We start from the raw sequence: 20,141 nt of genomic DNA, 5'->3' as shown, positions 1-20,141 counted from the left end.
AAATTCTTCTAATCTGGCTAATAAAATTGTTATTTAAGATCTTTTAACATACAAATATTTTATGCTCCAGATTTACATTTCAATTTTATTGTCGAAATAAGATCCTCACAAGTAAATAATATCAATTAAAAATCATACGAATACAAAACATGTGAACATTTATTTCCACTTTGCCGTATCAGCGAGTCAATTTGAATTGCGCGCCCTTAGTGTTGCACAGCGTTTGCACACAGAGATGCATGACGAGCGCCGCATGAAACAACAAAAGTGCCGCAGGCCAAATATCAGCTGATTTGAAAGAAATCGAGTGATCTTTATCATTGAAATTAAGACTGGGCATCACCCTCTTTGGCAGGAGGCGTCGCAATGGGCGGTGGAGCAGAGATCTGGATCCTGCGGTGCCTCCAAGAATGCTGTAGTTCGAATGGCTGCCGAGCAGGCTGTTTGGGATTCCCCAGGCAAGCGGCGACGACAAGATCATAAGTAAGTGTTTTAAAAACAACGAAATCAAATTGTATTCGGCAAGCTTCATGAAAGAATCACCCATCTTTAATTTGAAAGAGCTGATCTCTGTACTTTCTATCCATCTCACAGGGTGGCGCCGACGAGAGAACGCCAATTGGTGGCGGCGCCGGATCAGACGATTCGATCCCGCCGCCTAATGAAGGAATACCGCGAAATGGAGCGACTGCAGACCAAGAACGATGCTGTCTTCACGGTAAGGACTCTTTTGATTTTGATTTGAAAATCCTCTTTTTATAGAACAATTACTAACATCCTACCATCTTCTCAGGTGGAACTCGTCAACGATAGCCTGTTCGAGTGGCACGTACGCCTGCATGTGATTGATCCCGACTCGCCCCTGGCCAGAGATATGGTTGAGATGGGTGTGCCGGCCATCCTGTTGCACCTGAGCTTCCCCGACAACTTCCCCTTCGCCCCGCCGTTCATGCGCGTGGTGGAGCCGCGCATCGAGAAGGGTTACGTGATGGAGGGTGGTGCCATCTGCATGGAGCTGTTAACGCCTCACGGATGGGCCAGTGCCTATACGGTGGAGGCGGTCATCATGCAGTTCGCAGCCAGCGTGGTCAAGGGTCAGGGCAGGATCATGCGGAAGCCAAAGAGTACAAAGGAGTTCAGTCGGTAAGGAAATACATATATCTTATCTCAATATCATTTGTGATTGCACTCTGTGATTGCTCCACAGGCGCCAGGCGGAGGAGTCGTTCCGGTCGCTGGTGAAGTCGCACGAGAAGTATGGATGGGTGACGCCCGCCCTGTCCGATGGTTAGATGCTCAGATGCTCTGCGTTTGCCAACACAACCAATGTAATTTAATATTCAGCCACCCAGCAAAGTTCGCTCTTAGTAATACTTCAAGCCATCTATCCATCCTTATACTATCCCTTTGTTTCATCTACTTGTCAAGTAACGAACGATTTCAATTGCAAACCATCCAAAGCAACAATACGAATTCTAAGAAACAAACAACAAGAAATAATAAAACAGCAAAGGAAACAAAGGAAAAACGCGCATCAAGCAACAAATTAGCTTAAAGTGTAACTCTAGCTCTTAGTCATCAGTAAATCGGAAGTTTCGCCGAATACAGAATGGATAATTAAGTATTATTTAGTTGAACAGAAACGAAAAAACAAGCACTTTTCCATAATAATTTCAATCGCCTATCGCATATTTTTAAGTTACAAAAGATTTACAGAATCAATTAGTCTGATATCTTGGTTCGACTGTTTTATTATAATTTGTTGTCATTTTTGTTAAATTTAAACAAACCATCAAGAAACCAAATTACAGCATCAGCTTGTAAACATGAGTGTGTTCCTCGAAATTCGCACTTTCATTTTAAGCTATGCATAATAAATAAATGTAACATGTGTCTATTATCGCATTTTGATTGACTGGTCGTACTTCAATTTACTTGGGGACTTTTGATATTTAAATTCATCAATGGTTACTTAGGATATGTTGTTTTTGCATATTTAAATTCTTCTAATCTGGCTAATAAAATTGTTATTTAAGATCTTTTAACATACAAATATTTTATGCTCCAGATTTACATTTCAATTTTATTGTCGAAATAAGAGAATATTTATTTATTTATTAAAAACAGCAACGTTTAATTTTTGAATTTATCAAAACGTAACGTAATTGCGCGCGCTTAGTGTTGCACAGCGTTTTCACACAGAGATGCATGACGAGCGCCGCATGAGACAACAAAAGTGCCGCAGGCCAAATACCAGCTGATTTGAAAGAAATCAAGTGATCTTTATCATTGAAATTACAAAACTGAATTATCTTTAAATACTACATTTTAAGTGAATGTGTAAGTAATACGTGAACTGGTCGAATTTTAAATAATTTCAATTTTTTAGCCCATGCTCGGTGTGTCATACTGCCTAATCGTGTATGTGGTCACTCGCATTTAGTCGCTTGCCAACACTATAAAAAAACTAAACGGGTAGCTGAAAATTACAATCACAGGACTTAATTTTGTAAGTATTTTTGGCCAATTGCGCGTGTTTTTGGCAAACTTAAGGTAGTGCCAAGTGTTCTACACGATTTGGCGAAGCTAAATCTGCAATGATTTCAAAGGGCAAGTATCATTTACCTCGTGAAAAGTGGCTGCCAAAAGTTGCAAACGCACTTCGTGGGTGAAAAAAATAGACAGTCGCACTGCCCGCGGCGGCAGCGACGCCGGCTGCGCTGCCGCTGCGCCCCGAAGTCCTGCGGAAAATCGGGAAATTCTTAGCCACCTTAAGAATCTCCGTAATTGTTGTGGAAAAATGCTAGGGAATGCTTTCTTGACACGGCGGATCTTGGAACTGCCTTGATGAGCGATCTTTCCTTTTGGAGCTAAAGGATATAGTGTTGCATTTGAAGAATTAGTCCTTGAAAAATGATTACAATCTTTTTGTAACTCTTCAAATACTTCTTTAAATTAGAACAAGATATTGCCATTTGGTATGATCGCAGCTTATCGTAGATCTGCAATTTGTAATCAACCCGGAAAGAATTCTTTATAATAATTTTGAGTGACACAAATGATAAATAATAATTGAATATTTCATACTTTACCATAGCGAATATAGGTGTCAAATAGATAGAGATGTACTATATTACTCATCATCATAGTATAGTATCAATTAATCAAAGGTTACAGAGTTTTATTTAGGCTATACGTTGTAATTTCCTAAATTAAGAACGGATGCCACTGTATAGTTAAAAAATGTATATAATTTAGGGGTTCCTAATTGGAAGAAAACTATATACAAGTATCCATGCCCCAAGTAAACATCAAAGTCTTAAGCTACCAAAAAACCATTCAGATAACCCAAATCCCGAGTTTCAAAACCGAAAGGTTGAACCAGATCAAAGACATCTGACTACAGATGCACCCAGTAAACACTAAGTAATGCAGTATCATTACAGCTGCTACCCAATTTAGCCATACCCTCAACAAGGGTATAAAAATAACCCTGGGAACCAAGAAGTAAACAATTGCTATTTTTAGATACACGGCAATGGAATCGGAGACGAAAGCGAGTGGCGAGGAGCAGCAGCAGGAGAACCTCTCGACAGTGCCCATGGACACGCTGGATCCGCCGCCACCGACTGGTAGCTCCAAGACCCTCAAACGCTGCCTCAGTGTGCCAATAATCCGGACTCCGACGGCGGGCAAATCGGGAAAGACCCCGATGACCACACGCGCAGCCGCAGCGGCTGCTCTGGCGGCCAGGGAGCACGAACAGACGCCCAAGAAGAGCCAACAGGTGGTGGATATCCAGATGCCGAATGCTCCATCCATCGATTGCTTCGGCAAGAACATACACATACGATCCCAGCCCAATTCCAGGGAGGTTTCCCCGGCTCCCGTCTTCAATATATTCACACCTCGAGCCAGAAGGTACTCGGCCAGCTATAGTCCACTGACCACGGCAGCCAATGGAGCTACCCTCTGCCTCACTCCGCGGGTTTCCCAGCTGAGGCAGGAGGAATGCGCAGACCTGAACAGCCGGGAGGTGAACCATGAGCGTGAAGTTCATCGGGAAATACAAATCTCGCAGAGCTGGGAGGACCTGACGCTGGTGGCCGAGAACTGGTCGTGCAAATCGGACGAGTTCTCCAATCCCCTGCAGGTCAGCCTGCCACCCACCGGCACTACCAGCTGTTCCAGTCCCAGTCCCACAAACAATCGCGCGGGCATGAGACTACCATACTCCCCGTCGCCCACGAGACGCACGTTTGCCACCAGGAGGTCGATGTCTCCCATTGCCATGAGGCCATCTCAGCTGGGACCCGTGAAAAGAAAATTTGAGCTGGACGATAATCCCACTCAGGGCAGCAATTGGAGCGTGTACTCTCCTCCGCCTGTGAAGAAAATATTCACTGAGAGGTACGATATTGGATATCTAAAGTATATTAACCTGAATAATTATTTTTAGTTTATTTAATCAACTAGCTTTGAATGGGTTAATGGGTCGTTCGCATTCGATTTTGAAAAAGTAGTCAGCTTAACAGTTTGTAGTCAATGAAATACGCCTTATAGCATTTAAAATATTAGCTTTGATAGTATTTCAGATCGAAGTAAAACAGCTAGTGTCTTGTAGTCTAAAATTATATTACTTCGGGCCTCTTGTAAAATTTAAATTTAGATATTTTCGGCTTAGTTGCAGTTGTTCAAAGGCTATAAATAATACCATTGTGGTGCGAGTACCATTCATTTAATTATATTAGATAGCCAATAGTATAGGTGTAAGTAATTGTGCTACTTGCTGAATATTTAGACAAAGGGCTTACATACAAAATTAACGAAAATGGCTTTCCCTTTCCATTTCAGTCGCGGCTCCTCACCGGTGTGCCAATCACCTTCGTCGGTGTGTCCCAGTCCGGATTCCGGAACCTTTGACGGTCGCCTTACGCCCAAGTTGTTCATCTCGAAGCTGTGCACAAGTAATTCGGTGAGCGGAAGTGGAATAAATAATAATAGCAGTAGCTCAGGATGTCCGTCGCCCGTTTCCGCCTCGCCCGGAGGAGTTGGCAGCGGTCCCAATCTGGAGGCTGCCATGTGCCTCGTTTCCGGAGGAAGCCAGAGCCAAAGCATCGACGAGGGCATTTCGATACCCGAATCGGAGACGCACTCCTGCCGCAGTCGCACCTCTTCCATACTGTCTACTGCATCGTCTAGTACGCAGGTGCTGGTCAACGACCTGGTGGATGATGCCACTCTAATGGACGATGCCAAAAGCGAGACCTCCTCAATCGGTGGATGCTCCACCATTAGCATAGAGTCATCCTCCTGCGACAGTGGTGCCAAGACAGCTGCCACTTTCCTGAATCGCCTGGTGGTGGATTCAGATGGCGGTGGTTCGCCGCTGGCCCAGAAGAGCTTCTATATCAACAAGCAGGGATTGTCGGGCGCCAAGAAGTTTGTTGTCAATCACGAGCGAACGGGAGCCACTAGCAAAGATGTGCCGCAAAAGCTTTAAAAACATACACAGATTATCTTAGCTTAGGGGTCGGTTTTAGGAATGCTAAGAAATGCTTATAATCTCAGGCGCCAAAAATTAATCCTTGCTACACTTTAGATGATTTGCTTTGAATCCTTCAGAAGGTTTATTGAAATTATTTTCCGATAAACACGCTTAGCTTGATCATTTATAAGTTCTAGAATGTCAACTAAACCAAGGGTTTTGTTATGAATCCACAAGCAATATTTTTTACAAAAAAAAATTGAATTAGGATACCTTTGGAGCAATATGTAAGAGGTTAAAAATGGTTTATAAAGTATATTTCTTATAGTGTTCAAAGCAAGTCTCCCTGAAGACACAACAGATAAATTGGTGGTACTTTGATTTTTGTTTAAGAAAATCGACCCAAAATAACCAATAACACACACGCTTAAGTTCGGGATCTCAATCGATCCTGACTTGCTTAATATTAGGTCGTAGTTTTGTTGTACATAGTTAAGTTGTTTGTCTGAAGTTCTAAACCATCTTGCATATCATTTATCGAAGCACACTTACACCCTCTTTCACCCCTAGAAAACATTTGTTTTTAATTTGTTAGCCTAAGGTTCACTATATATAGCCAGATCTTTGTGTTATATGATGTTCTCCATTTCCAATGTTTTGATTAAACAATCTATTTTTTTTACACACTTCCTTATTTAAGTACGAGCTTATACTTTAGTTTTGTTTTTAGTCGCAACCTCACCCTAGATTTTAAGAACAAAACCCCAATTTTGCCAAATATGTTTCCTTTATGCCTATATGTAATTCAGCATTATATTGCCTATAATGTGATCCAATTTAGCGCAAATATCTGCGCGTAACCCCAAAAACCTACTGATATAGTAACGCATATATTATATAGATTTACGATTCGATTCTAATTATCGTAAGCGAATTTACGTAGTTTCAGGAAAATGTTATACTTAGAAAGGATCCAAAACGAAAGAATTGCCTATTACACATTTTTTCAATCGATCAAATTGTCTGTTTTTGTTGGTTGGGCTAAAAGGTTTGTATAGGGATACATAAGGAGGTGTGTTCAATGCAACTTACAGAAAAAAAACTTTAAAGATATATTAACTAGATTATAAAAGAGCGGGTTAAGTAAAAGTTATCTCACGGCCAGTGAACTTGACCTTGACTTTATTCTTTTTTTTTGTTTAGGTTATATGTATGTAAGTAACTAAAGCTAACGAAATACAGTTCCTATTCAACTGATCTAGTTGAACAACGAAATACTGAAATCCTTCTACCATACTTTCATAAATACATAAAGAAGAATAAATAGATAAAAATTACTACATGTATATACAACTTTTATGATATCGTGCCAGCGTGAAGCACCTGCAAGCTCGAGTAGGTATCCATACACACGAGATGCACACACACGCACCGAAAAGTTCGAACACCTGGGGAGTGGGAAGCCGAGCATTGCTCCCCATTCGCAGACAGCGACATACTGGTTCCCCACACAGATAGGACACAATGCACATGGCCAGATGCTCGTGCCTCGAACACGGACGCCAATCCCCCAGGCCAGAAGCCAGAAACCAGGCACCGAGACGGAGACGGAGACCGAAAGCACCGATAAGCCAGGCCGATTCCACACGGACCAAGTCGAGTGGGCGTCTGTGGTTCGCTTCAAGCGGCTGGACGTGTGAGTGGATCCGATACAAACGAGTTTTATGGCAAAAAACAGAACAAAAAATAAGATAACTAAGCGCAGCAGTCACGATCGCCAATATTCCGAGACCGAGACACCAGAGCAATCGGGAGCCTAGCCAAGCATTCGAGGCGGACCTGGGGATCCGGCTCCATATCATCACAGGGGCAGAACCCCACTACCCACGCTGATGGAATACAAATTAGAAGAAAACACGCTATCCTAGCCCTCGAAAAGTGACTCAAAACTGACTATGTACATTGCATACATATATGCATATGTACATAAGTCGGTTCCGAGGTGAGTCGATCCAGTTAAGGTGAGTTTGTCTTTCGCCTTTTGAATATTGTTCAAGTTATTTGGAGTATACGTATTATACGCCCATTATACGCATAAATGATTAATAGAACGGGTTGAATATACGTTTATAAATTAAGTTTTAAAAGCTTCTAGATAATTTATAACTACTTAAGTCACAGGACGAAAAACTTATTTACAAAGCAATTAAACTTAGGAAACGTTAGTTTTGAAAACCGAAAACTAGTCGAACTTGATTTGTGCTGTGCTCCTTTAGTAATAAATGTAAAAGGAAAGAAAATGGATAATTTTCCACCCGTAAGCGACTTTTCAACAGTTCATAAAAAACGATCGAGCGATTTTCAGGCAATTATTGAGCACTTAACAAAAGATCGCCCTGAAAATGGAAAATAACCAAAGAAGCGGCCAATAATTAAAGTCAATTACTAAAGTATATGTACACGTATGTTCGTATACACGTATATACATGCATAAAAAGGAAACCAACAACAAAGCTAAAAATAAGAAGAAAAGCAACTGCGAATGAAAAAAGTTGAAGGCGCACGGTTTTACTTTAGTGCTGCTGCTCGGACGTCAATAAATTTTTTTTTCGACGTCGACGTTGACGTCGGCATTGGCATCGGCGTTGGCGTTGCCGTCGCTGTTGTTGTTGGTTTTTACGCTTTGGTCACGCTGCTCCACCTACCCCCTGTAACCCCACTCACTCCACGCTTCCGTACTCCCACTCGCCCACTCTCCCGCCCACCTCCCCCTCCATTACACTCTCCTGCTCTCTCTTCGCCTCTCTGCACGGGCGTAAGCAGTTGTGTCGAGGGGGGTCCCACCTCTCCCAATTATAAACATTCTTAAATTTTGTTTTCTCCTTCAGTCAGACCTAGTTTAATAAAAAGTAATTTATCATATTTGCGTCATATTGGCATTTTATTTAAGATAAGCTAAGTATATGTATAGTTAGCTTAAAAGACAATGCCATTGCTTAAGACCTGCAAGACCTTCATAAGGAATTGGTTCCAGTTGCCTTACCCCCTTCTCGTGTCCTGCCTACGCCTATGCTCTTGCGAGCAAAAATCGTGAGCTGTTGTTGTTGCTGCTGCGCCTGTTGCTCCGGCTGTAATTGCAATTGTTTTTGTTGTTGCCCTTGTTGTTGTTTTGGGGCATTTTCTTTGTTTTTCGTATTTCGCTCTTGCGTGGCCAGAAGAAAAATCAAGTTAACACGCCAAAGGAGAAGGGGTATTGGTGGGAAAGGGGGGCTAAGGCTCACGTTTGTGTGCACAAAAAAAGCCTTAAGCGCTGCCCACATGGTTGTTGTTGTTGCTGCTCTGCTCGCTTCGCTGATTCACAGACCGAGCAGCGCCGCGGCAGCGCAGTCGCCGTCGACGTCGACCGAAGCTCGACTTTTGCGGCGTTTTGTTGTTTTTGCCGAGAGGTGGCTGCTCGGCAAGCCGCAAATCGCGAATCGCGAATCCAGTTTCTTCTTCACTTCTTCGCACGGCAGACGCAGCTCAATCGCCATCGCCGAGCGCACAAATTGCGGATAAAAAACGAAAGAAAGGAGCGAATCTTCGCAAAGAGGGCGAGAGGGGTGTGCAATCGCAGAATTCATACGATCGGAATCTCCTGGGTTATCAATGGTGCGTATGCGACTTGTCAGGATACATATTAGCCGGTTGCTTCATATAGAAATATAATATATTGTTACTTTGTCGTTGGACAATCTTTATTGTAGTTTTTCCATATTAGAAAGTCATTTTCTTGCAGTTGAGACATTTTAAATTGCAAATACTGATAAGACGCTAGTTATCCGCAGTACTTCAACATAGGAATTTTTCTGTGATATAAAACACGCCTACGTTTATGCAATGTTTTTTTTTGCTGCAGTTCGGATCATTTAACTTCTTACGTTCATTTCTGATCATTCTAACATTGCAGATTTGATGGAGCTGGCTCTGAATAAACCATCGTCCTGCGTGGACTGCTGCAAGGACTGCACTCTGCTGCCCTGCTGTTCTGCCTCTGCCTGCTGCGACGCTAGCTGCGACGCCGCCTGCGGACTACTACCCCCCGATCCGGTCAGATATGAATACCAGGAGCCCGAAGAGAACTTTATATCAATAGATGATGTGAAAATCAAGAGTTTCCTGTGGCAAATCGGTCAGCAGCAGAGGGAAAAGGAGTTGGAAATAAAAAGAATCAAGGAACAGCAGAAAAGGGAGAAAAGAGAGTTGGAAGAGCGGGAGGCCGAGAAGCGAAGAGACCAAGAGGTAATCGAATTAGACGAGGAGGAGGCTCCATCACCCAGGGGTCTGATTATCAGCGCAGCCAGGAGTCTAGCGCATTGGAATTCGTCCATTAGGAGGATAACTCCAGATATCGAGCTCATTCCCAGACAGGTGCACACCGTTGTCGCAGAAATCGAGCTAAGTGATAGTGATCATGACGAAGCTAGCGAAGAAAACGAAGATGTGAATCTTCCATCAAACACTGTAAGCTGCGTCCTGAATGAGCGGCGACAGGAGGAAACTCAGAACGAGAATTCCCAGGAACAGGTAATCATTGTGCCCTCCGACCAGGAAGAGGAAGACAAGGCAGAGAATGTCATCAAAAGGAAATCTTCGGGCTCGAGGAGATTAGTGAAGAGGCGACCAGGTGCCAACAGAAGGGGAAGGCATATGTACGAATGTCCTGACTGCGGAAAGAAAGTGCAATCTAATTACAATCTAAGACGTCATATGATGATACATACAGGTACTGAACTTGAAATATGATATTCCAATATGTCCACTGATCTCTCATAATTTAATTTGCTCCAGGTGAAAGACCGTTCCCATGTGATCTGTGCGAGCGACGTTTTCGGGAATTTAGCGATCTTAAGAAGCATCGTCGAAGGCACTCACATGATCCTCAATTTATTTGCATGATCTGTCACTTGGGACCACCTCTGGAGCAGGATTCTACAAGGTGTGAAGATTGTGAAAGCAAGAATCTTATGGTAAAACCTCAACCGGAGGAACTGGGCGATAAAACAGCGGAGGAGCATTCGGATGAGATGGAAGAGGATGATTGCGAAATAGAGGAAGGGGACCGAGAAGAAGAGGATCAGCAACATGTGGAGGCACAGCCCAGTTTAATGGTTACTTTAATACCACCTATTCAATGTCTTCCGGAAAAGGTTCCTCCACACACGCAGCCAAGTCGTCCGCCACTTCCTCGCAGCTGCAGCAGTGCCAACTCCTCATCTTCCTTGAGCAACGATGGAAATGTATCTGGAAAGCCTGTAAGTCGCACTCGCAGATCTTATCCTTGTCCTTTATGTCATCGTCCCTTCGGAACTCGTCATAATCTTAAACGTCACTATATGATCCATACGGGAGAGAAGCCTTTTAGCTGCTCAAAATGCAGGAAACCCTTCAGGGAGTGCTCCACCCTTAAAAAACACATGGTCACTCATGTCAGGGATCGCTGGTACAAGTGTCTGAGGTGTCCCTCCAAGTTCAGGGACTATCTGGAGTACTCAGATCACAAGACCAGGCATGTGGACCAGCAGAGTAGCCGCAAATCGTCCATTTACGACAGTGACGATGATGGCGACAGTTCTGTGGAAGATTGTCTAGAATGCTGCGAGTGCCAGCAGCGATTCACGGAATTGGATGCTTATACGGCCCATCTTAAAAAGCATGACTTGGAATTGTACGGAATGAGTATCGATGATGTGGTGGACGAGGAGCAAGAGGAGGTAGATGTGGCATAGAAAATGTTTCGAACCCACAATAATATAAACTGAGCGGGAATTTTAAATTCTAGGCCAGTGTTTCTAATGCATAAAGAGGATTGAAAATCCCTTATTTCACATAAATTAGCTAGTAAGGATCATTAAAGCATTCCCTATTAATATATTTATATTCATATCTTTATGTCATAACAACGCGCCATAATCCAACTCCTAAATGATATAAAAGCTTTGAGAACTGAATGATAAGCTACAGAAAAAAACTTAAGTTGTACTTATTTATAAATATTATGATATATATTTTTTTATTAAAAAATAAACGAGTTAAGTGCACAAGAGTCGGTGAAATATACAAAAGCAAGTCATAATTTCATAAAACCTGCCTGGGTGTCGAGCAATTACAAAGATTGAGCTAAAATCGATTTGTGTAAATGTTAACTACCAAAATAAATAGTAAACAGAAGCGTAAGCGTAGGAAAAAATGACTAAGATTGGGGCGCTTGAAGCGGGAGAATCCACGGAGTGGCGATCTTTAGATGTCCAGCAGCACAGGCTTGGTTTCCTTGGCGCACTTGAACACCGATCGCATCATCTTTAGGAATCCTGTATCTTTGGGTTTCTCCAATCCACGCTGCACGCGATTCTTCATCACCGAAATAAACTCCTTGTTGCTGAGTTGGTTGTCATCTAAAAGAGGTTGGACGAATGAATTTATGTTATCTCTTTAAATTCACAATTAAATATGAAACTTACTATTCTCATCAAAGATGGTGAAGACCACATCCACCACATGATCCGAAAGATTGACCATGGCTACCGTTTTGGCCACGTGCTGCAAAGTTTGTTGATCAATCGAGGCACCGGCGATGTGGTAGAAAGTCAGGGCAGTGTCCACGTCGTTAATGTTGTTTAGGAAATGGAAGAAATCTAGATAGTCCTGTTTGGAGATTCCTTTGCCATGGTCCCTAAATCTCCTCTTAACCCTCTTTAACTTCTTTTGCTTCTTTTTTAACGGATATCCAGCATAGGCCAGTAGGAGTTCTGCGAAATCCGCTTCTGTTATATTCCCCTCATCGTTGGGTTCTTTTCTTTCAAATTCGAGTGACAAGATCTCCCTTTGCAGTTGCTCCTGGAAATCCAGGAACTTCTCAATCGTCAGCTTTTCATCCATATTGGGGCCAAAGAAATATGTGATTAAAGCCGAGTTCACACCCTACGAAAACGATTTAAAAATAAGAAATTAAAATTTCCAAAACAATATTATTTTGACATAAAGAAGATTAACTTGTGTGCATGGGAGCAGGTGCATCGTGGAATTAACTACGAAAAATGTGATTTGGTTTAACTTGAGTGCGATTGTGTTTGAATGTTTTGAAAATAAATTTGAAAAGGCAAAAGAGGTCAATAAGCATTATCACACAAAGTACCTTCAAGGACTGTAAGTACATCAAAAACAGAGGGAAGTTAAGATTCGATATGTACACAGTTTAGACACGCGTTCAATATTTAGGTTCAAAGCGAAAAGACAGAGAATACACAAATATACAAATGGAATCGTATTTAGTACGGCTCGAGGTACTCTTTCTGATTAATATCTAGTGCAACTGAGTCTTATTACCTTAAAGGTGTTTCCTGTGTTGGCGTGATCTCGGTGTCGGGTTCCCATGCTGGTTTGCTGCCTCACCAAGGTGGCCACCATTTCGAATTCCTCGCAGTCCACGTCACCATCCCCATTCAAATCAAACATGCGGAATGCAATCTCAAAGTGGCGCCGTGAAACTAGAAAGAAAACGAGGTTATTGGAATGTATTCAATGGAATACTTATCACTTACTTGAGAGAACTGTGAGCAAGAAGATGTAGTCTGAGAATGTGATCAGTCCGTATGAGCCCAGTTTGTAAAAAATGCTGTTCTTCTCCAGGTGCAAATTGAGCTGCTCGCCAACAGACTGTTAGGGGAAAGCTTAAGTTATTTACTTACATTACAAATGCATTTTCGACTTACCTTAGGATCATATCGACGATATTGGTCCAGACCCAAGCCTAAAAGAAATAGCTGTTATTGCAGGAACTCTCTAAACATGTTGTAGGTTAGTAAGTTCTGAAAAAGAGGCTTTCTGAAGATTTTCCCTGATTTTCTAGCACATACCATCTGGTTGCTTCATGCCGGGCGTCATGCTTGTTAAAAAGTCGGTCGGAGTCATGTAGACTTCATGACGGTCATCCGCCACCGGCACCTGTATGGTGGCAAAGTAGCGAAACACTTTGTCCGGCGTGGAGAACTGCCGGATACGGTTCTCATACTCAATTATCTAAGGCGAACAACGTAGGTTTAGCTTACGAAAGGGCAGGAATCATGAATTTCTCTTAACGAACGCTTCAAATTATGAAAAGTTATGCTAACTCAAAGTTACAAAAACAACTCGAAATATAAAAAATATCCTTAGGAAAATTAATCTAATAACTAAATATATAACTCTATATGTGGTCATCTCAATGAGTGATTTACCATCTGGCTGCTTGATTCCCGGATAAATGGAGCGAAGGAAATCCTCGGGAGTCATGCAGACAATCGTTTGGGTGGCATCCTGCAGTCTTACGGTGGCAAAATAACGAAAAATTTTGTCGGGTGTGGAGAACTGCCTGATTCGGTTCTCATACTCAATGATCTTCGTGGTGTGTTTAATGTGTTTGATGGTGGGTCAAAAACAAGACGTCACAAACATAAAAGAAACGGTAATAATCAAAGAGTTTGGTTTAACATAATATACGAAATTTTAAAATATATTAAAATTTTTGTTTTATCCGGTCCTCACGACTGCTACAAAAACTCTTTCATTTTGCAAATAGTGGTTAAGTCATGTGGCAAAAAGATATCAAATAACGAGTACATTTTTTCAGAATAACAAATATTGAAAATACGTTTTTAAACGAAGATTTTAAAAGATTTTTCAGCAATTTTTAAAACTGTGAAAACCGGAATTAAACGAAAGTATAAAGGATCTTTTTACAGAGTTATAGAGACAGAGAACTGTAGCGTCGTCAAGCAGCTTTATACCTTCCTCTCGCGGAAACCAACTTTCTCGCGGATCTTCTTGCCCTCGTGCAGGTGCAGATCGGATTCCGAATCCTCATCCTCGCTATCGTCCGATTCGGATGTCTTATCCTCGCCATTAACGCCAGCCTCCGATGATGGACGTTGTCCAGCATCCGCGTCCACCTTTGGCAACAACAGGCGCTTCACTCTAAAAATAGATTCCAAATTAATAATTTTGACTTGTCTGAAAATACTTTTTTGGTTAGTTTACTCACTTGCCCCAGTCCAGTACCGAAATGATGAACAAACTAAGGATGAACAGGTGGAAGTACTTTGTCACATTGGGCGTCTTCTCCTCCTGATGGCCAAAGCGTTTGTGGCCCCTAACTTGCATCACACTTAAATTGGCACTCGATTTGGTCAGATCCTGGGCATTATGATTGCTATTTCGGTTGCACAAAGTGGAGGCGCAGGCGATTTGTGCTGGGTTTTGGAGGATATTGAAGGTTCTTGGTCTCGTTAGGGCAGCCAAGGCCTGGCGCGTCACCAGGAATCGCAGCACAGACATTTTCGATAGCGTGTTTAACTAGGTTTCTCTATATTATTAAATCAACTTCGATATTTATGCGCATTTTTGGCAAATACGTTAGTGTTACCGGATTCTGTTATATGGATAATACCAACTTGCGGTGATGTGTTTACTTTTGATGTCTGGTGTTTTAGAGAGTATTACACTGCACTTTGTCCACATGCACCACTCCAATCAAACAAAACAATAAATAAATGAAACTTTAAAGAATACGAAGAATATTTAAGTGATTTTAAGAATAAATTATATTAAGTAGGTTATTGAGTAGATTAATGAGTACATTATATTAAATTTGTTTGTTTAAAGAGCATGCGATGAATTGTGCAATAGGAACAACCAGAAAATACCGAATTTATGGTATTTTCGTGTTGCACATCTTTCAGCTTTTGTTCATTGCTCTAATCAGCTGCTTGGAGTTAAAGTTTGTTTTCTTGTTTGTTTACAAATTTGTATTTGTATAAATGTGATAAACGCCATAGTTCCCTAAACCAGCTATGGCTGTGCATACTCGATACTAATAAGGAGGAAACTATGAAACAGTAAGTAGCTGACATGGTGCTCCGGAAACCGTACTATTAAAATTATTTACAGAAAAACAAAGAGTTCCCAGTTGGAATTTCAAAGGAAATTCGGCGAAACTACAGAGAAGGATTTTAGTAGAAATACGCATAAATGCCTCGTAGAGCCATATGATCCACAGAAAGAGAATCCATGCTACCAGGTCCCCGAACATGGGAAAAATAAAGATCTGGAAAAGAACTTAGGAACAGTGGATCCTTACCCAGATGACAGGCATATCCAGGTGAAAAACGAGCCGATTGAAGATGATTTCCCAGAAGCAGATGGCCAGGCTTTAGATAGTGAATCCTATTACTTCGAATTGCAAGTGAAGAAGGAATTAATTGAGGAGGATTATGCGGAAAATTATAGTTTCTGTATGGATAATACCAAGGATAGGACTCTGCACAGATGTACCCACTCTTCGGGGGAGTTTCAGTTCCCCAAGCAGCTCGAAGTACATATGAGGACCCATTCCCAGCTGAAGCTAATGCAGTGCCCCGAGTGCTCAAAGACTCTGGCAACCAAGTCGACCCTTAGACGGCACATGCGAACGCACACAGGGGAACGACCTTTTCAGTGCTCCGAGTGTCCTAAAACTTTCGGGAGGTCGCAGTGTCTTAAGGACCACCTGCGCACTCACTTGGTAGATCGAATGTTCAAGTGCCCCGAATGCCCGAAGGATTTTGTCCATGAATCTTACCTGAAAGTCCACATGCAAATTCACTCCAAGCATAAGCCGCACAAACGCAGCCAGTGCCCAAAGTCCTCAACCCGGTCATATTTTCTCAAGGAAAACAGCCTAACACATAGTCAAACTGGACGTCAGCACGAGTGCTTCATTTGCCAGAGGACCACTTCAGTACAAAAAGTCTAAAGCCCACATTCGTAATCACCCGGATGGAGAGCCTTATCAATGTTTGAACTGCAAAAGGAACTATAATTGGAAGTCTAGTCTCAAAAATCACCTGTGATCGCACACACGGTGCCGCCTAAACTCATATTTATCGGAAGTAGCACCTAGTCTGTAAAGCTTATTGTTGTCGCTGGATCGAACAACATTGGAATGAGCAAATAATATTTCATTTATAGTAAACTATTAAGGGGTTCCGTGCAATTAAATGAATTAAATTAGTGATGATTAGTTGAACATCTAGCTTTGTTTAATATTACAATATTTAAAATATTGGATCCTTACGTTTTCCTACATTTTCTGTTGAAGAGCGCTAAAATAAAATTTGAGGGCTCTACCACCTCCAAGGGAATGTTTACCTTATAGAATCGCAGCTCCGTATTTTAGCGGGCAAGTGACGGCTGATTGCCGGCACGCAAGTTCTTTGAATCCCATTAATCAATCAAAATGTATCAATCAGGCAGTTTAATTGCACACACGCTCGCTGAAATAAGGAGTTTCGATGCTTTTGGCAACCGCCCGTTGTAAACCACTCGGAACTCGAAATGCATCCAAAGCACAACAGAATATGGGAGGCTGGTTGCAGGTGAGTCTGCATCCACCTGAGGTTTTGATTAATGTTGGCCAAGCCCCAATTGTCTGAATCGCTGACGTATTTATTGAGCGATACTTATTTATCGCTTTTTCCACCAGTGCCGCCACCCAGTGCTAATAATAATGTTTGAATCAACATGTTGCAAGCAACTTCCGCTTTCACGCTCTATGAAGTGAAAGAAAAGCACCAGCGTAGTGACGAGCGCACCTTCAACATACAAAATGATACACTATTACGTAAAATGCTGGCCAGGTTTCGGTGATTTGCTCTCATTACAACTCGGTTTCATTTGGCCTGTCCGAATTGAAACAATTAAATCCGCATTAGTCTGACACGATTCAATGGTAAAATTTCGAAACTCAGTCGACTGGCTGGCCGTCTTAATTAAATCAGTTCGATCCGTTCGCAATACTTCATTTGCAATTTGTTGGAATTAGAATGGAGATCTGACCAACGAGCAACTGGCACCGCTTGATTAGCATTTTGCAAATTAATTTCTCATTAGCAACAATTTCAAATAATTGGAAGTGCATACGCAATGAGTGCGTAATGACCATTCCAGGCAAATGGCCTGCTATTTCAAAGGCTCCCCTTAAAGCCCATGCTCCGGAAATTGTTTGTCGATTGGCCTTTGGGGGCATCCCAATAATGGAGCCAGACGTGGCCAACTTTTATCAGTTAGCCTGTGGGTCTGCAGGGCCTGCTAAATCAATGCAATTAATGTCACTTCCTCTGCATTTAATGTCTATGTTTTCAGTAATCGTCGTTGGCGCCATTAGGCCTTTATATCTATCTGCCTGTCCACGCCACAGTCAGTTCTCCCAGCCAATTAACCGGTTTTGCACTTCCACAATTCTGATCGTGCACTAAGACAAAAAATGGCTAAATATAATATATTATTCTTATTGCTACTACTTCAAAACTAGACTGGGATACAAGATTGGCGACAAGATACAAGATACAAGATTAATAGGTACACTAAGAAGCCGCCCTCTTTGGGTGCGCTTCGTCACTACGTGTATTAGCTAAATTATTATAATATCCCATTTGCAGGAACTACTTACACTCGTATTACTATTTCAATATATTTTAAATACGTTATGTGTTTGTTGTAGTGCATCTTCAGAGGACAACAGGTCTTTATATCTAGTCGTCAGCTTTGCTCATATTAATGTTGCCAAGGACCGTGCGTGGATCTTTTTGTTTTGGTTGGGAAATGTCTTGAATTGATAGGGCTAAAGTGAGTCGGTTATTTGAGCTTTGTTAGTGCTTTGAGTGGATTTTATGTGCGTCCCTGATTTTTTAGACACCAGTGATATTTTAATACAATAGCGATGCTTGTTATTGTTGGCTAGTTTCATTGCTAACCTGCATAAAAGTGATATACTTATTTTAAGCCTCACCTGAGCGAGATATGCCCTAGTTTCTTGTTCCTTATTCTCTTGTTACCAAACAAATTGGCTTAAATAAACTCATAATAAATAAACTCATAAACTCATCTGGCTCAGGCTTCAGCAGTTCCAGCCGTTATTCCATGCTTGGAGTTTATGTACAAATTGTGTGTTCGGTGTAAACCCACTTGGTTGCCATTCATGTTCGTGCTGATATGGATTCCCATGCGAGAATTGGTCACGCCATCGAACTGCTTAATTTACTTGTCGTCCTCGATTTCAATTGCGTTTATAAACTGTTCTCTTCGGTCAATTGATTGTAAGTTGACTGTTATTAGTTATAAATGAGACCTTAAATTTTCCGCCACACTTCCGATTAAGTGTATCTGTATTTGGGGTGGTGAATTTGCGCCTGTGCAATTAGCCTCAGTTGTTTTCTTGTGTCGAAAGCGTTCCTTTGGCTGCATCCTTTGCTCCTGTGCTCCTTTTGGCAAGCAATTGATTTACGCTTTGCTAGGCAAATTCTGGAGAAGGAGCTGTGGGTGGGAACAGAGGACAAACCATTAGCAAAGGACTCAAAGTACAAACACACAAATTGGCACACATTTTGCATGGAACTTAGAGGACACTTTGTGGAAGCTGAGTTAGTCAGCCTTATGGGATTACAGCTGAGGCCAATGCAATATGTACATGTGTGCTTTAAATGGTAGTTTCTGAATTGATTTATGGTTGATTGCTTAAACAAATTCCTTTAAGTTTGATTGTTTTTCCCATAATAACGAGTAATTTTTAAAAGTCAAATATATTTTTTTGTTATAGTGGTTATTTTCGGCCCCGATGGTAAAATAACCCTTTGAACCTTATTGAATGGAGCCAAAGACTTCTGTGGATGGCTATCCTACACAGAACTGAAAAGGAGCAAAATGGTGATATATGAGGGATATGGAGGAGCATATGGCAGCGGCTGCAGGACTGAATATCGAGGAGTGAAAGGTGAGCACACGCCCACAAGGAGGAGCATCAAAGAGCTTTTAATTAATCAAGAGGCAATCCACTTTGGCGTCTGAAAACGTTGGCCAATATGCCAATACCAATTGGGAGTAAGTCAACCTACCTTACCATGCCTTCTAGCCATCTCTTTCGATTTTGTAGTGGGATCTCTTTCTGATTTAGTGCGCTATCCCTTTCGCCTGGTCTTAGCCTCTACCTTCCCCATTTCGTTTGCTTTGTCCTTGCTGGCCGATAAACTTCCAACCTTAGCATTCTTCCCTGCACATGCATTTATTGATTGGCTCTTTCCCCATCCAGAAGCTCTTTTCCTCGTATCATACTGCATTGGCATACATTATTAGTTTGTTTCATGTCCAATTCACAGCGATTTGTAGTTGTCACTTAGGCGAGTTCGTAGCTGTACTAACTTTATTTGACAGCTGAACAACATTTGATTAGATCGACTGGGAAGTATTTTTTGTAGTTTTATTATGTCGTTTAGCGGCTTTGTTTATTTATTTTTTCCAATTCCTTAATCAGTTGAAAATACATATATTGCAGTGCTCAAAGTCTTACTTAAAATATGTTAAGTAGCTTAAAAGCTTCGTTACTTGTTTAATTATCAGGTAAGCCAAAAAGTAACCGCTTTTGTTGCAAAACTGTATTCCAAACACCCAACCGCCAAAGTCTTTAAAAATTAAACACGCGCAACAAAGAGTCGCTTAAAAAGTTGTTCCCAAAAAAAATGTTTGTGCGAAAAGTAAGCGCGTTTTAATTTGTTTTTACAGGGCATAAAATGAAAATCACCCGAGAGCAGGAGCCAAGCATTTTGTG

At 41.7% G+C, this 20,141-nt stretch overlaps 5 protein-coding genes across 10 annotated transcripts; 4 read left to right on the top strand and 1 right to left on the bottom strand.

Annotated features, from left to right (window-relative positions):
• Positions 1–253: 253 nt before the first annotated feature.
• On the top strand, positions 254–1,895 carry LOC6541902 (ubiquitin-conjugating enzyme E2Q-like protein CG4502). Its single transcript, XM_026978840.1, has 4 exons — positions 254–483; positions 595–718; positions 794–1,143; positions 1,208–1,895. The coding sequence occupies exons 1-4, from the start codon at positions 425–427 to the stop codon at positions 1,290–1,292; spliced, it is 618 nt and encodes a 205-aa protein (XP_026834641.1). The 5' UTR covers positions 254–424; the 3' UTR covers positions 1,293–1,895.
• Positions 1,896–2,202: 307 nt separating this feature from the next.
• Positions 2,203–6,631, top strand: LOC6543340. The gene is made up of 4 exons (XM_001970093.3): positions 2,203–2,340; positions 2,390–2,509; positions 3,529–4,410; positions 4,855–6,631. Exons 3-4 carry the CDS (start codon positions 3,539–3,541, stop codon positions 5,501–5,503), a joined length of 1,521 nt encoding a protein of 506 aa, XP_001970129.1. The 5' UTR covers positions 2,203–2,340; positions 2,390–2,509; positions 3,529–3,538; the 3' UTR covers positions 5,504–6,631.
• A 308-nt stretch (positions 6,632–6,939) lies between these two features.
• LOC6542517 (zinc finger protein 724) lies at positions 6,940–11,586 on the top strand. Of its 2 annotated transcripts, none has more exons than XM_026978932.1 (3): positions 6,940–7,509; positions 9,438–10,253; positions 10,319–11,511. In XM_026978932.1, exons 2-3 carry the CDS (start codon positions 9,443–9,445, stop codon positions 11,254–11,256), a joined length of 1,749 nt encoding a protein of 582 aa, XP_026834733.1. In that variant the 5' UTR covers positions 6,940–7,509; positions 9,438–9,442; the 3' UTR covers positions 11,257–11,511. The 2 variants fall into 2 exon arrangements, with proteins under 2 accessions (XP_026834733.1, XP_001970128.1); XM_001970092.3 differs by lacking the exon at positions 6,940–7,509 and adding an exon at positions 8,979–9,139 and having other exon boundaries at positions 10,319–11,586.
• LOC6541841 (calcium uptake protein 1 homolog, mitochondrial) lies at positions 11,514–14,981 on the bottom strand. 5 transcript variants are annotated; one of them, XM_015159021.2, is made up of 9 exons: positions 14,547–14,980; positions 14,293–14,479; positions 13,744–13,903; positions 13,240–13,277; positions 13,069–13,183; positions 12,854–13,014; positions 12,663–12,671; positions 11,989–12,448; positions 11,537–11,922 (listed from the first exon to the last, which is right to left on the bottom strand). In XM_015159021.2, the coding sequence occupies exons 1-9, from the start codon at positions 14,837–14,839 to the stop codon at positions 11,768–11,770; spliced, it is 1,578 nt and encodes a 525-aa protein (XP_015014507.1). In that variant the 5' UTR covers positions 14,840–14,980; the 3' UTR covers positions 11,537–11,767. The 5 variants fall into 5 exon arrangements, with proteins under 5 accessions (XP_015014505.1, XP_001970127.1, XP_015014507.1 ...); XM_026978933.1 differs by lacking the exon at positions 13,744–13,903 and adding an exon at positions 13,384–13,546 and having other exon boundaries at positions 11,615–11,922; positions 14,547–14,981; XM_015159019.2 differs by lacking the exons at positions 12,663–12,671; positions 13,744–13,903 and adding an exon at positions 13,384–13,546 and having other exon boundaries at positions 11,514–11,922; positions 14,547–14,981.
• A 262-nt stretch (positions 14,982–15,243) lies between these two features.
• Positions 15,244–16,351, top strand: LOC113564086 (zinc finger protein 420-like). Its single transcript, XM_026978865.1, has 2 exons — positions 15,244–15,399; positions 15,452–16,351. Exons 1-2 carry the CDS (start codon positions 15,392–15,394, stop codon positions 16,293–16,295), a joined length of 852 nt encoding a protein of 283 aa, XP_026834666.1. The 5' UTR covers positions 15,244–15,391; the 3' UTR covers positions 16,296–16,351.
• The last annotated feature ends 3,790 nt before the right edge of the window (positions 16,352–20,141 follow it).

This window comes from Drosophila erecta, unplaced genomic scaffold (genome assembly GCF_003286155.1).
Source record: "Drosophila erecta strain 14021-0224.00,06,07 unplaced genomic scaffold, DereRS2 tig00000055-arrow-pilon, whole genome shotgun sequence".
Taxonomy (NCBI): Eukaryota; Metazoa; Arthropoda; class Insecta; order Diptera; family Drosophilidae; genus Drosophila; species Drosophila erecta.
The sequence above is the reverse complement of the archived record's forward strand: the minus strand, read 5'-3'. Positions and strand labels throughout refer to the sequence as shown.

Excerpts from the sequence above, each read along its gene's own strand:
- LOC6541902 (XM_026978840.1), top strand. The coding sequence starts at position 425 with ATGGCTGCCGAGCAGGCTGTTTGGGATTCCCCAGGCAAGCGGCGACGA. Across the intron at positions 719-793 it reads AGAACGATGCTGTCTTCACG|GTGGAACTCGTCAACGATAG; the intron begins GTAAGGACTCTT and ends CCATCTTCTCAG. Across the intron at positions 1,144-1,207 it reads AGTACAAAGGAGTTCAGTCG|GCGCCAGGCGGAGGAGTCGT; the intron begins GTAAGGAAATAC and ends ATTGCTCCACAG.
- LOC6543340 (XM_001970093.3), top strand. The coding sequence starts at position 3,539 with ATGGAATCGGAGACGAAAGCGAGTGGCGAGGAGCAGCAGCAGGAGAAC. Across the intron at positions 4,411-4,854 it reads AAGAAAATATTCACTGAGAG|TCGCGGCTCCTCACCGGTGT; the intron begins GTACGATATTGG and ends TTTCCATTTCAG.
- LOC6542517 (XM_001970092.3), top strand. The coding sequence starts at position 9,443 with ATGGAGCTGGCTCTGAATAAACCATCGTCCTGCGTGGACTGCTGCAAG. Across the intron at positions 10,254-10,318 it reads TCATATGATGATACATACAG|GTGAAAGACCGTTCCCATGT; the intron begins GTACTGAACTTG and ends AATTTGCTCCAG.
- LOC6541841 (XM_026978933.1), bottom strand. The coding sequence starts at position 14,839 with ATGTCTGTGCTGCGATTCCTGGTGACGCGCCAGGCCTTGGCTGCCCTA. Across the intron at positions 13,184-13,239 it reads ATCGTCGATATGATCCTAAG|TCTGTTGGCGAGCAGCTCAA; the intron begins GTAAGTCGAAAA and ends TTCCCCTAACAG. Across the intron at positions 13,015-13,068 it reads CTTGCTCACAGTTCTCTCAA|TTTCACGGCGCCACTTTGAG; the intron begins GTAAGTGATAAG and ends TTTTCTTTCTAG.